Consider the following 15573-nt stretch of genomic DNA (forward strand, 5'->3'; position numbering starts at 1 on the left):
CATGGAGAAACAAACTGGATTCCTAGTCCATATTTGTCTTCTCTACTACCTGTAACCTTGAATAACAGTGATTTCTCTAAAGATAGGCTCCCAAAAATGCTTCGAGCCATGGCAACTCTGTGGGAATTTTATGAAAACTATGGCTCCTTGGGGTAGACAGTTCTGGTGAACAAGTTAAAAAAAAAAAAGAGCCAACTCAGACTTGCTGTTGTACAGCCTGGCTAGATTTGATTACTCTATTTGAAAATGTTAAGTTTAGGGAAATGGCCTGGGTTTAGGGAGGTGCAGCCCCTCGTGGGCTAGACTTCAAAGTCAATGAAAAAAGAGGGGTTTTTTTCCCCCTTCTAGCTCGTTCTATTCCCAAAGTATTAAGAGAGTCTAAAGTAAAAGAAACAGAGGCAGAGAAACACTAAATGCTCACTACGGAGCCAGGCCCTGTGCATCATCTCATTTAATTTCCTTTTATTCCCACAATCACCCCGTGGTATAGGAGGTACAGATAAGGCACAGATGAAAATCCTGAAGAGACTGAAGTCGGTGGGGAAGGCTATACAGGAAATCCTGGACTGACAGAGTCGGAGACATGATTCAAATCCAAGTCAAATGGATGCTCCCTGAGAAGAAAAGCCTGCCTCCTCACCCCCCACTCCCCAGCTCTACATGTGGTCCAGCCCAAGAAGCAGCACACTCACCTGTCTTTGGATCAATCTCTGGGGAGAGGTGTGTGGGAGGAGAGCCAGGGGAGAAGTGGTCGTTGCTGTAGGTGATGAGGGGCGTCAACGGGTGCATGTGATGTGGGTGTTGAACAACAGGAACTTTATTAGACTGAAAGACAGAGAGAAAAAGACTAGGGCAGTTGCCAAGGAGATAGAGAGCAAAATCAGCTGTTACTTATTGAGTTGAATATGTGCCAGGTATTTTCCATGCACCATCCCATTCAGTCCTCATATAGCCCTGGAGAGAAAGTAGCGGTCTACATAGCAGAGAACCAGCAGAAGTAGAGGAAGAATTATACCCACCCTCCGACATACTCTCTTCAAAACAATCCACCGCTATTCACTTCATGTATATTGTGTGGTGCTGAATGCTACAGGCTGCTGAATTATAAACTGTGCTCTGTGCAATCTCAGTGAATTTAAAAAGGTTCAATATACGCTTTCCAAATAAACTTCAGAAAAATAGTACCTCACATGTTCAAGTCTGAGACTGGGAACAGAGCAGTGGGGGAATTGTCACCATGAGACCACACGTCACTTTCAGATTTGTACGGACACAACCCAAAAGCACTTAGAGCACTTCTCCCTGAGCACTTCACTCTGCTGACCTAATTACCCTGTTTCATTTAAAACGCTAACAAATGTAAGGAGTACCATTATTTTATATAACTATTGAGAGAGAAAAAACACTAGCATATCATTGACACATCCTGATTTCAGAAATGTTAAAATGGGAAAAATCTGTGTGTCCTAGAATTGATAAACTGAATTTTTAAATTGTTTTAATATAACAACAATAGGATCTCTCATAAAAATAGCTATAATTTACTGACCACCTACACTGCAAGCACAGGGCTAGGCGTGTCTAGTCCTCATTATAACCTAGCAAAGAAACTATCTATGATTATTGCCATCTGAGGAATGAGGAAACTGAGCTCTGAGAGATTAAGTGACTTAGCTGGTAAGTGGCAGAACTGATTCATATCATCCTTTATGGTTTTAACAAACCAGACTGTTTTCTCTTGTACAATCTGCCTTCCCAAGAACTTGATCAAAACATCTTGGTCAGAGAGAAAGGAATAACATACACTTTAAAAAAAAAAATAAGCTAAATGAATTGCACATAGAGAAGAGATTTATTTAACAAAGAGATTTGTAAAAAGAATGATGATTTGGAGGCAGCCCAAGGGCTGGAGATCCAAATGCTTTCTCACAGTTTGAACTTTACATTTTATAGATTCTACGAGCCCTTTTTAACTCTGAGATGGTGCCCATTCGGTGCATATAATGCAAACTTCGATCTGTACACTTCCTAGGTATCTGTGTGCTGACAGTAGTCAGTGTTACATCTTTGGGAGCGTAAGCATAGGCAGAGTCCTGGAGAAAGGCCCAGAACCCAGGGCTTCTGCTTCCAGACCCACAGATGTAGGGCAGAGAATACAAACCGTTCTGAACTAAAACCACTAGGTGGCGCTGGCACCTGGCTGGGCTCTGCAAGTACCTGCCTTGAAAAACTTCCTATCACCTCCCAATATGCTTGTTTGATGTTGCATAAAAAAAATTCTAATTCTAAAGTTATTTTCTTTCCTTCTTATTGTTTTCATCTGTTCCCTTTTGAAGATGTCTCCATGTACATGAACATATAGCACAAATAAAATATAAAAGTTATTTTAAAGTCAGATTTCTAGGAACTTGGTTTATTTAATGATACACTGGGGTTTCCTGGAAACAGCTTTGTCTAAAGGGTGATTTTCAGTATTATAAAAGCCAAAGAGTTATTACTAGAGTGATAGTAAATGATAAAAGAATTACAAAGAATGATTACAATTAAAAAACCACATAAACTCCATGATAAAAAAAAAAAAAAGACTAATAACAGCAGCATCCTAAAATGTAAACAGTAGGTATGTTTCAGTGGTGGAGCTATAGGTGATTTTGTTTTGTCTCCATTTCTGTATTTTCCAACTTTAATTGTCTCTTAAAATATATACTTATGATGAACACAATTTTTCTAAGAAAGAAATAAAAACTATGTTATAAAGCATTTAGAAAACAGTCACAGTAGCCTAAACCAGTCACACTTATCATTTTGGTAAATCTCCGTTCACTTAGATGTCTTGTGCATGTTTTAAATTTACATTTAGTTACATAATTTATAGCCATTTAAACAAATTTTTATATTTTTCAATTATAATTGACATACAATATTATCTTAGTTTCAGGTGTAGAACACAGTGATTGGACATTTATACAACTTCAGAGTGATCACCCCCATAAATCCAGTACCCACCTGACACCATACATAGTTATTACGATACTACAGACTATATTCCCCCGGTTATACTTTATAACATCCCCATGACTATTTTGTAACTACCAATTTTTACCTCTTAATCTCCTCACCCGCCTCAATCCAGCAAACATCAAAATGCTCTGTGTGCCTATGAGCTTGTTTCAGTTTTGTTCATTTATCCTGTTCTCTAGATTCCACATATAAGCAAAATCGTATGACGTTTGTCTTTGTCTTACTTCACTCAGCAAAATACCCTCTAGGTCCATCCATGTTATTGCAGTTGGCAAGATTTCATTCTTTTCTATGGCTGAGTAATATTACATTATATATAGATACCACCTCTTCTTTATCCACTCATCCACTGATGGACACCCAGGTTGCCACCATGTCTTGGCTGTTGTAAATGATGCTGCAATGAACATATGGATGCACATGTTCCTTTGAAGTATTGTTTGGGTTTCTTCAGAATTGAGATTACTGGGTCCTTCTTTGTCTTATTTTATTTAGCCTTGGTTTTAAAGTCTATTTTGTCTGGGAAAAGTATTGCTACCCTAGCTTTTTTGTTTGTTTCCAATATGTCTTTTGATATGAAGTGAGTCTCTTGTAGACAGCATATGTAAGGGTTTCGTTTTCATATCCATTTGGCCACTTTAAGTCTTTTGATCAGAGCACTTAATCCATTTACATCAAAACTAATTGTTGATAGATACATAATTATTGCCATTTTATTATTCACGTATTTTAATTTTTTTCCTTCTTCTTAAAGAAGCCCCTTTAACATTTCTTATAATACTGGTTTGGTGGTGATGAACTCTTTTAGCTTTTTCTTGTCTGGAAGCTCTTTATCTGTCTTTTGACTCTAAGTGATAGCTTTGCTACGTAGAGTAATCTTGGTCACAGGTCCTTGCTATCACTTTGACTATTTCATGCCAATCCCTTCTGACCTGCAAAGTTTCTGTTGAGAAATCAGCTGACAGTTTTATGGGAGCTCCCTTGTAGGTAACTAATTGTTTTTCTCTTGCTGCTTTAAAAATTCTCTCTTTGTCTTTAACTTTTGTATTTTCATCATGATGTGTCTTGGTGTGGGTCTCTTTGTGTCCATCTTGTTTGTGACTCACCGCTTTCTGGGCTTGTACATCTATTTCCTTTGCCAGGTTAGGAAAGTTTTCCATCATTATTTCTTCAAATAGGTTTTCAATTCTTCGCTTTCTCTCTTCTCCTTCTGGTACCCCTATGAGAATGTTGGGATGCTTGATGTCCCAGAGGCCTCTTCAACTATTCTCATTTTTTTGTATTCTTTTTTCTTGTTGCTCTTCTGATTGAATGTTTTCTGCTATCTTATCTTCAAATTACTAATTCGATCCTCTGCTTCATCTAATCTGCTATTGATTCCATCTAATGTATTCTTTATTTCACTTATTGTATTCTTCATTTCTGACTGGCTCTTTTATATATTTTCTATCTCTATTTTTATGTTTTCTATCTCTTTATTGAAGTTCTCACTGAAATCACTGAGCATCTTTATTACCAGTGTTTTGAACTTTATATCTAGTAGAGTGCTTGTTTCCATTTTGTTTAGTTCTTTTTCTGGAACTTTGTTCTGTTCTTTCATTTGGGACATGTTTCCTAATCTCCCCATTATAGCTGCCTCCCTGCGTTTGTTTCTATGTAGTAGGTAGAGCTGTTATGTCTCCCAGTCTTAGTAGAGTGGCCTTATGTAGTAGGCGTCCTGTGGAGCCCAGTGGTACAATCTTCCTGGTCAACTTGGCCGGGTGTTCCAGGTGTGTCCCTGTGTGGGTTCTATGTTCTCTTATTGTAGTTGAGCCTTGGTTGCTGTTTGCAAGTCAATGGAAAGGACTGACCCCCAGTCTGATTGGTTTTGAGGACTGGCCATGACTACAGTTGAGGAGCTGTTGTGCAGGGGCTGACCCTACAGAGCAGGATTGGCTTCAGCTGGGCTCTGGTGTCAGCCCAGTCTGCCCCTTGGGTGTGTCTTTTGTGGAGGTGCTTGGGTGGTACCTTTGGTGTGGTCTGAAGCTGGCCACCAGGTGTGCTGGTTCTGGGGCCTCTTGGGAGGGGCTCTGTGCTGCTGCCTGTGTCCTGGTTGGGGCCACTTGGTATGAGTTACAAAGTGATCAGCAGATAGTTGCCACTCGTGCTGGGCTTGGAGGTGCCTAGGAGAGGCTAAGCTGTGAACCGAGGCTAGCTGTCACTAGTTCTGGGCTGGGAGCTGCTTAGCAAGAGGTACGGGGTACACAGGGGCCAAATACTGCGTATCTGGGTTTGCAAACTTTTGAGAGATTTTACGAAAGTCTGTAGCATGTGCCAATGAAGGCCATTTGTATGGAAAAATCACTGGAAGCAGCTTAGGTGGGCACACAAGTTGGGCGGGGCAAGGTCTCAGGGAACACCAGGGTGGGGCTAATGGTGTTAGCCATATTAATGGAGACTCAGTTATGGTACCCCCTGCATCTGCCCACTGGGAGCGGGGAGGACTCAACAAAGGAATGGTGGCTTCTGCTAGTACTTTTGTTTGGAAGATAGTTGCCTCTCCAGCCCTCGCTTTGAAACCAGACAATTCAGTTGCCCTCCATATGTTCCCAGCACTCTTTGGGCTGCTGCCCCAGCTCTGGAGCTCAGAGCCAATGAGTCTGTCAGTGAGCAAGTCTGTGTGCGGGGTCCTTTAGGAGGAACGCCTGAGACCCCCACTGCCTTCCGTCTTAGTCAGCTGTAATTTCCACTGGTTTTCACAGCCAGAAATTGTGGAAATTTTTCTTCCTGGCACTGAAACGCTAGGCTGAGGAACCTGATGTGTGGCTGGGATGCTTCTTCACTCCTCAGGGGGGACTTCGGGAGCCGAGATATCCCTCCCATTCTCATTTGCACACGTGGGTGTGGGGCCAATCCGTTCTGCATCTCTGCCCTTTCTACCAGTCTCCAGGTGGCTTCTTCTCTATGTTCTTAGTTATAGGACTTCTCTTCAGCTAGACTTTAGGCGACTCTCAAGAGTGGTTTTTCAGTAGGTTAGTTGTAATTTTGACATGGTCGTAAGAGGAGGCAAGCACAAAGGTTAACTACTCTGCCATTTTGACTGGACTATAGCCATCTTTTTTTTAATTAAAAGGTTTTTTCAGCTCTATTGAGGCATAATTGACAAAATTTTAATATATTTAAAGTGTACAATGTGATGATTTGATATATATACATATATCAAGTGTATATATATATTCATTTAAAAACACTTAATAGTATTATGAAATCTCAACTGCCTATGTGCTCTTGAGTTTGGCCTCATCAGGAGGTGGCAAACAGCACTGAATAACAGGCGGAGTCAAGTATGAAGCAGGAAAATGTGAGTCATATTTGAAAATGTAGGTATCCTTACTTAAATGCTTTGAGTTATTATTGGCTCCCAGTAGGTGGCATCATTGTCCAGAAAATGGACTGGGAGGAGCCGGGTTCACAGAAAGAGGAAGGTAAACTTTTCCTTAGTCACTCTGGGAAGATGTGGCCTGGGTTGATAGGCGAGAACAGCTCTTTGGGGCTGACTCAGGGAAGACTCTCCTTGGAAGGTACTATCCCGATAGAAATTCCTGCTCTTTTACTCCTCAGCTGTCTTCAGGGGCAATATGTCCACAGTATAATCTCAGGCCCAGGGCACGAATGCTGGGAACCACCCTACCACTCTCAGTGAATAACCCCAGTACCAACAGCATGCACCAGAGAAGGCACGAGTGTTCACTCAGCAAGGCAGCAGAGTCCCGATTTACCAAAGAAGAGCATCTCAGAGCCATTCTGGATCTAAATCCTTCTGTCCAGTTAAGCCCACCCAACTCTTTCTTAGATCAAGTGTTTCTCACCTACTTCAGTCTGCTTCTAGAGTTCATCCAATCCAAAGTCCTTTAAATTCCGATCCCCGAGGAAGCAATGTATCATCTCTCTCACTGTTTAGGACTTACTTTCAAGCTCCACCGCAGACCGAGCAGCCACCTCTCCATGAATCGCTCTCTGCAAGGCCTTGTCGCTCTCCTCCAGCTGCTTCTCTCAGCTACTAGTTTGAGGCCCTCACAAAGCCTCCTTGCTCCTATTGTTCACTTACTATACTATTTTCTTCCTGACCCTGATTTCAGAGATCAGAAGGATAAGGATTTGTAGCTCAGGCAAAGAGAGGTGCCTTCACTTTATAACATCACTCACAAAGCAGCCAACAGACTGCCTAGGAAAAGATACTCAGAATTTCATTGGATTGCTAACTACGTCTGATTTTATATATTTAAGAAATCTGTTCTATCTGCCTTCAATTGTTTATTTACCGATAAAGGCAACCTTCTTTTTTGGCGATGAGAACTTTTTTCAAGGGACTACGCTTAAACACAAGGCTTGGGGAAAAAAGGAAACCGGAATTGTTCCTAAAACATCAGCCCACTCACAGCATTTTAATAGCCATAGGAAAAGGGTAGGATCTAAAGTTGTCAGAGGCCAGAAGGGAACCTGGTCCCTGCAAGGCTAGGATGTTTGCTGAGAATGCTCAACTATAAAAGAATGAGCATTTCCAAGGACTTCCAGGCTCCAGCTGCAACTCTGATTCTAACATCTGGGACAGATAATCAGAGAGGCCAGGGGTCTCTAAATTTTTTGATCATGCAACTCAACCAATAAAAAGTGTCAGTTTTGCCATGTTCTTTTGGGTTTGTGCTGTTATTAGCAGTTATTTTCATTCTAAGGTTTGTTGTAGGAATCTTTCAAAACTACTTACCCATTTCCTTTTGGGTTAATTTAGGTACAACTAAGTAATCTGAAATCCATGTAGCTGGGCGCAGGTAAGCTGAACTATGCTGCAATGCACTGAAAGCCAACAATAAGTTAAATTCCTATAATTGATCCCCTCCTGGTCCATACGGTAAAGGTTAATTTCTTCGTAATGTTTTTAGATTAACACACATAAGTGACAGTGTCCCCTCCCCACCATACCTTGATAGAACATCTTGTGTCTGCACTCCTTTTTAGATATGATCAATCAGTTTAACTGCTCAAGCTTCTTGGAGAGATGACAACTTTATTTGTATGTATTTCATTCTAGGTCCTAGAAATTCTTTAAACTGAAATTCCTTAGATGTTTCCTTCCTATCACCAAACACTGGCACATCACTTCGATAACTATTCTATCTAATGAGAACTCATAAAGAATTGGAAGATAGCTATTTTGTTTCCTAAGGCCTTCTCTTTATTTCCCTCATATGCCACAGTTTCTGGACTCCTCACTCTTTTCTGGACAGCTGTCTCCAAGTTACCCCCATATCTCTCTGGAAATTAGCAGAATATTCCAGAGGGAGCTGGCTGGTTGGCTGGTGTAGAAAATAAGGTCAAAGGATTTACAAATAATTGAAGCAGAGGCGAACAGGAACTTAACTGAAGTTGAAAGAAAACATACCACCCAAATCTCTCTCTGCACACACACACACCCTCCACACCCTTTCTAACAAATATCTCTTTAAAGGCAAAATATAAGCTCTTTACTGATGCTGTCATCCTATTAAGGAAAGGAAATTTGAACATATGTCTCCTATACAGAATTTTCCTCTACTGAGAGAAGTGGAAATCCACACTTTCATTTATTGGGTAAATGTGGAGACTGTCTACACCACAGGTACCAAAAGCAGACATGGTAAGAACCTGGGTCTCGGATATAACATGGCTGAACTGCTTAAGTACCTGGCCGCACGGAATATACATATTTGCGTATTTAAAGGTTGCTAAGAGAGTAGATGTTAAGAGTTTTCATTACTAGAAAAAAATTCTGTACCTATGTGACAAGAAAAAAATTCTGACACACCCTAAGTTAAATTACACAGGCCCGAGGGTGGAAGGAAGAGACAGAGAAAGTTAATCAGTTAACAACTGCAGGCCCAAACCAACAAAGACCGCACACATTCCTGAATGTATGCTAAAACTTTGAATTAACTTCCAGGTGGCTATTTCACGATTATCTGGAGAGATTAGCCAAGGAGCTGACCACCAGAGCCTCTGCTTCTTGTTTACACATGGACTTTCTGGGCTTTTGCCAACAACCAATCCAAAGGAGCAAACACTTCCTCCTTATGGATTATGTACCTATCCCAGAACCAGCCCTGCTTCACCTTCTCTCACCTCTTTTATCTACAGCAGATGTAAATTCTTTGAAAACAACTCTCATCTCCAAACTTAATATATAAAAGAGCCCTGTCAACCCCAGGATGGTGGACAGGTTTGTCTTCTCCATCTAGCCCTGCTGCTGAGGGATTGGACTGCATGCCCCAGGACCCAGGTCCTTTTCTGGCTAGTATGTGGCTCCATAAATCCTTTCTTTCAGAAAAGCTCTAGGTTGTGAAAGTTTTTGTTTAACATACATATGTAAAGTGACAGACGTTAATCAGACTTATTGCGATCATTCTGCAGTATATACAAATATTGAACTCTTACACTGTACACCTGAAACTAACAATGTTGTATGTCAATTATATCTCAATAAAATTTTTTTTTAAATAGAGAAAAAAAATACAGATCATCATAATAAGAACAGTATTTATGTTGTATCTACTATGTGCAAGGCAATGTTTTAGATCATGTGAATACACTAGAGAATCTTGTCTGTTTAGATAAAAATACCTGTCCTCGTGGTACTTACATTCTAGGCAGAGAGACAGGCAATAAACAAAATAAATAAATAATATATTAAATAGCGATAAATGTTAAGGAGAAAAACTACGTCAGATAAGAAATGAGGGGGAGTGGGTTATAAATCACACAGGTTGACCAGGGAAGGCTTCAAGGAGAAATGACTTTTGATTTATCTTGGGATAAATCTTTCCTGTTCAAAGCTCTCCCTTTTCCACTGTTTGGTGGCATTAAAGATGGCAGAAGAAAACCCTGAGGTTAGCTTTATTTTTGTTCCTTTGGCACTGGCCTTCTATTTCCGCCCCCTATATAGATGCTTGTAGGAAAAAAGTTTTAAACTTTTGTAGTTCAAATAGTTGAATTGAGCCCATCACACCTATGAGGTGTCTAGGTGAATGTCAATTTTCATTTACTTTGTAGAATTCTGGTGAGAGCTCTATGAATTCAAGTTTCTGTTCTTAAAGCCCAGTTTAACTATCACCTCTTACTGCCTTCCTTCATTTTCACCTGTTTTAGTCTCTTCGGGAATTCTATTTGTAGACTGGTGACTTGCCACCATGTCCATTCGGCTCTATACTAAGATTAATGAGCTGGGAGATACGAGTAAGAATTCCCTAAAACTAAATAAACCTCAATAGCAGAAACTAACAAAAGGAATGATGGAGGTAGATAATCAACAATGCCTTGCAAAACTAATGGGTGAAAATCTGACGAGAAAGAGGACATTTACATAGCTTCGAAGCCTCTCTCTACAAAGCACTTATTAATTACAAAGGGAAAAAAATAACTTCACAGAGGAAAAACATGGCAGACACCACCTGAACCAAATGATCAAAGCTAACAGCACCAATACTAGAACAAACGAACACCACAGGCCTGCCTCCCCGACGTGATGAAAAGAGGACACACAACATCGGTGCAGCGGTGTTCGTGCCAAACACACACAGCCTGAATCTAACCACGAGGAAACATCAGATAAATCCAAATTGAGGGACATTCTACAAAATAGGTGGTCTGTACTTCTCAAAAAATGTCAAGGTCATAAAAGACAAAGGCAAGGAAACTCTGCTAGACTAAAGGAAGCTAAAGAGACACGGCAACTAAATGCAATGTGTGATCTCAGACTGAACTCTGGACCAGGGAAAAACACATGGCTCTGACAAACAATTAATGGGACATTTACCAAAATTAGAATATATACTGTGAGTTACATAATAATATGAAATGTTAATTTCTTGATTTTGATAACTGTACTGTGGTCACTGTAAGATAATGATAATGTCTTTCTTTTTAGGAAACGTATCTGAAGTATTTAGGGGTAAAGTGGCACAGTGTCTCCAACTTACTCTCAAATTGTTTTAAAGAAAACCGTGTGTGGGGGGGAGGGGGAGGGAGAAAGAGAGAGAGAGGGAGCGAGCAAGCACTCAGAGAGAAAGAGAACATGCGCAGAGAAAGAGAACAAAGTATGGGGCAAAATTTCTGAATCTGGATGAAATGTACATGGGAGTTCCTTGTATTAATCTTGTAATTTCCTGGAGGTTTAAAATGCTATCTAAATTAAAGTCAATACTGTATAAGAACTGAAATCATTTTTGGAGGTAGAACAGAACAGTAACAGTTATGTAATGCGTTTTGGAGGTTTTTGTGTCTATACAGGCATACCGATGAGAAGATGATGACTATAATTTTAAAAGGGAAACCCCAATCAATGTTTTCCTTGAGAAGTGGCATGCTAAGCAGTCAGGCTTCTCAGCTCAAAGGCGGAGCAGCAAGACAGTCTTCCTTTAAGAGGGTTTCAAGGCATCGCTCATTGGACACGAAGTTCTGCAATTTGCTTCTGAGAGTGACCTAAAGCTTAAAGTTGAAACAGGGTGCTTACTGTTATTAAAAGAACGCATTCGATCATCATCTAGAAAACAAGTTACAGGCGCAAGCACACATGCACACACAGAAACAAGATGGAAATGCTATATAACAAAATGTTTGTGTGTCGTGGGGTTATAGGTCTTTTTCTGTGCACTCTGGCGTTTTCCCGTGTTCTACATGCACGTGCATTACTTTTATGGTTTAAAAAAGATTTAATTTAAAAAAATCCTGAATGACAAGAGGGACTGGATCCAAGGGTAGAGAGTGGTTTTAGAAGCGGTATATCAATCTTTCCCCAGACCACTTTTTCTTCCATTTATTCAACAAATGCTCCTTGCATATCTACTCTGAGCCAGACATTATGACAGGTGCCGGGTAAAACAAATGTGAATAAAACAGATGTAAGTCCTATCTTTGAGTTGATTATATTCTGGAGGTGTGTATATTTGTTTTGCATGCTGGGCACAGTGCTCCAGGGAGAGAGTGGAGGGACAGACAGGTGCTGGGCACATGTGGCCATGGCGAGGGGTTACATATAAAATATAAAACGTCCTTGTTGTTCAGCTTTTACAGCTTATTTTGAAGGCGTAAAATCCAAGCAGTAATGACACTTAACTCCATCCCCACCCTGGCCCGGTTACGACTTGTTTACACACATCTCCTTAAGAGGCAGCTTGGACCTGACTCACTAAATCTCTGCAAGTATGCAGGCTGTTTCCTTCATCTGCCTTTCTCCCAGGGCAAAACTTCTCTTAGAATATTTTGCTCATGATTCTAAAATAAATTTCGTAATCAAGTATTTCCATTTTTCTAATAACAAAGCCAGTGTCCAAACCTCTGTGACTACTTCGGCAACCTTCAGGTCCTGCTTCTACCTGTAGCCCAGAGAAATCGGCACCTAGTACACTGGGCTCATCTCTAGAACTCTTTCCTCTTTTGCTTCCGGTTTACAATTAGGGTGATGATTCTCAACTCTGGCTATCCCTTAGAATCTCTTGGGGAGCTTCAAACACTAAGATACCAGCCCCGCCCTAGACCAATTAAATCATATCCTCGGGAGTTAGATGCTAAATTCTACAGGCTCATTATCTCCGTTACCTTTGCAATCTGTCCATTTGATCTGGCACCCAATTCAGGACCTCGTCATCTCTGAGTCTGATAATTAAATGGTATTTTAGGTGGTAGTGGTGATAGTAGTAAGGAATAGTTACCGAGGGCTTACTTTCCTCTAGGCATAATTCTAAACTTATTGCAATTCACTGGCTCATTTTCACACAACTCTATGAGGTCAAGTCCTCTTCAAATTCTCATTTTATAGATGAGGAAACCGAGGCAAAGAGAGATGAAGTAATTTGCCTGAAGCTGCACAAAACAGAAAGAGGTGGAGCTGGGATTCAAACCCACAGCCTCCAACACATACACCCCTCCCGGGGTGTCTCAGGTTTTGCTCCTACACATACATGTATCTCAGAAGTTGGAATGAGATGCTCAGACTTAAAAACTGAAAATGGTGTTCTTTTCCCAACCTGTAGAATTTCAAGTCAAAACTAGCACATGTATTACAAGAAATGTTAAAGAGACTTTTTGAAGGGACCTCACTTCCTCTAAAAGTAGATAGAGAATTTAGACCATATGCACAGAGATGGTATGTGGAGGGAAGAGAGGAGAGAGGGCCCTGCCATCTCAGAGTCTGCTGGAGTGGGCTGGGGGATGCCACAGGATGCCACAGGATGGGTGGGGGCCAGCAAAAATTTGAAACAGTTAAAAGAGAGCTATGCTGGGAGGAGACAAACCAGGTTTGTGGCAGGTAGATGTGGGATGCCACGTTCTCCACCGTGAGAGACTCACGCCACTAGAGGGCATTTGTACCTCATGTTTGGCCATCGGAAATGAGAATCTGGAGGGACAGTCACCACCCGGGTCTATTCCTGGGGTGCTTGTTCAACGGAATGCTCACGTATTAGTGACCGGCCACAGAACCTCTCAGGGGCAGCCTGCACTGGACGGCCGGTCCTGCCACTCACAGTCACTGGTCTCTCCCACAGATTGTGTGAAATAGCAGTCTCCTCCCCTCTCCCCAATAGGTGGCTGTGACAGTCATCTGATGACTACACATGACATTGCTTTGTAAACTGCCCAGGGCTCTGCTCCTATAAGCGGTCTCATGATCACTGAAAATCAAAAAGGGCCACCACGCCATTATTTATCTTTCTATGTCTTTTTTCTCTTCAACTAGACTCTAAGCTTATAATGAAGAGTACTATCAAGATATCTTAAAATGTCCTGAATACGATGAAATAACGTGTCTGGGATTTGCTTTAAAAACAACGTAGTGTGGTGGGAGGGGGAGTATGGGTGGAGGGAAGAGGCAACATTTTCCACAATAAAGTTTTAAAAACGCGCATTCCCAGGTCTCCTTGTCTGTAAATGATTAGGTTGTGCCAGCTGGGCTCTTTCTAGCTGCACCTCCTATAATTCTGAGACTCACTGTACACGGAATAGCACCAGTTAGCTTGTGCGGTGTATAGTCCTAAGGCAAGGGCTGCCCCAACCTCTTAAGAAAAGTCCAGGAAAGGGAAATGCAAGGTTCCAGGATCATCTCTTATTTACTCTCAATTTCAATCTGTTGCAAGTCCTGAGGTGGTACGAAGACCTGCTTGGGCCCCATTGCCCCTGCCCCCCAAGACCATGTGGACTCCCCGTTGCCCTGAAGCCCGTGGTGCTGCAGGGCTTGGCAGAAGAGCCTCGGCTGCCCCGCGAGGTTTTTGTCTGCACACTTTTCAATTCATTCTTTGCTAGAACATCCTGTACTAAAGAGCCTCTCTAACAGTTGCCTTGCAGCTCCGAGGAAGAAGCGGAAGCCGAACGAGCTCTGACAGAGAGAGAGAGGAGATGCCGCTGCCTACAGAGGGGCTTCGGCAGCGCGGGAAGCCCCGGGCTTACCAGCCAGGGTCCCGCAGTACTTTCGACCACACAGCATCCCAGGTGGTATGTGTGTGTGTGTTGAGGTGGAAGGCGTGGGGGGGGGAGTGCACAACCTAACTGCTACACCTCTGACCGCTCGGCATGCTCACACACGTGGAAGCAATGCCACTAGACCCCAGCAGCCTCGGGAGGACGGAGCGGAGACGGTGACATGGACAAGGTGAGCAACAGTGTCCCTTCAGCACTTTAAGGAGAAACACTTACCAAGTGTGCTGGGGACGGTGATCGGGTGTCCTTGACTGTGGCGCTGGAGGGGACATCGAGGAGGGGCCATTTCATCTGCAGGTACTGTACAGGGGACAGAAAACACAAAGTAGCTGGTGAGATGAGGCCTCGTGCGTCTGGGAGAGCAGAGGGAAGCCCTGCAGCTGGGCTACTGGTGAGTTAGGGACGTGGTTCCCTTTGACGGCACACGCTCCTCATTGGGCCATGTCCAGATAGTCGTCATGGTGTAGAGCATACATGTATCATCGCCACTACCACCACCAGCCCCCTCCGTCATTTTGGGGCAACACACACAACCCGACAAGCGACCAAAGTATTTAGAGAACCTGTTGGTGAGAGTCAAGTCCGCTGCAGTCACAGGACAAGCAGGGGTCAGTCATCGAGGGAGCAAAGGCTCCCAGATGGCGATCCCGCACCATTCATTTCCATCTCTCACTGCATCACACATGGTGCTCCCTAAGAAAGAGCCTCTCCAGAAGTATCTGGTGAATGAATGAATAAAAACCATCTGCCTGACGCTTGCAGGGTCACGGGTAATATCTGTTCATACTCAAGGGTGCTGAACTTTTACTTCATTAGTGTTTCTCAACCTTAAAAAGATAATCCGACACACCCTGCCTTTTCCCATGTATTACTGCAGAAAATCCAAACTAAACAGTAAGTCACACACACACACACACACACACACACACACACACACACACACACACTTTCTTTAAACGAAAAGCTCCTTCTTAATCCCAGCATGGCAGTCTTTGGCAAGAGCCTGGACAGCAGTGAGGGCACTGGGAGGGTCCGCCTGGGCTCTGGACCTAAGCCCTCATGGGTTTGGGT

The 15573-nt window shown here is 42.3% G+C and overlaps 1 protein-coding gene across 1 annotated transcript in view; it reads right to left on the reverse strand.

Moving 5' to 3' along the window:
- Positions 1 to 15573, reverse strand: part of TCF7L1 (transcription factor 7 like 1) — a 149443-nt gene that overhangs the window by 7100 nt on the left and 126770 nt on the right. The window contains exons 4-5 of the mRNA XM_023536403.1: positions 14719 to 14802; positions 693 to 825 (exon numbers count right to left, since the gene is read on the reverse strand). Coding sequence (XP_023392171.1) covers positions 693 to 825; positions 14719 to 14802 — 217 coding nt within the window. The remainder of the gene's footprint in view (positions 1 to 692; positions 826 to 14718; positions 14803 to 15573) is intronic.

This window comes from Pteropus vampyrus, unplaced genomic scaffold, assembly GCF_000151845.1.
Source record: "Pteropus vampyrus isolate Shadow unplaced genomic scaffold, Pvam_2.0 Scaffold156, whole genome shotgun sequence".
Classification (NCBI taxonomy): Eukaryota; Metazoa; Chordata; class Mammalia; order Chiroptera; family Pteropodidae; genus Pteropus; species Pteropus vampyrus.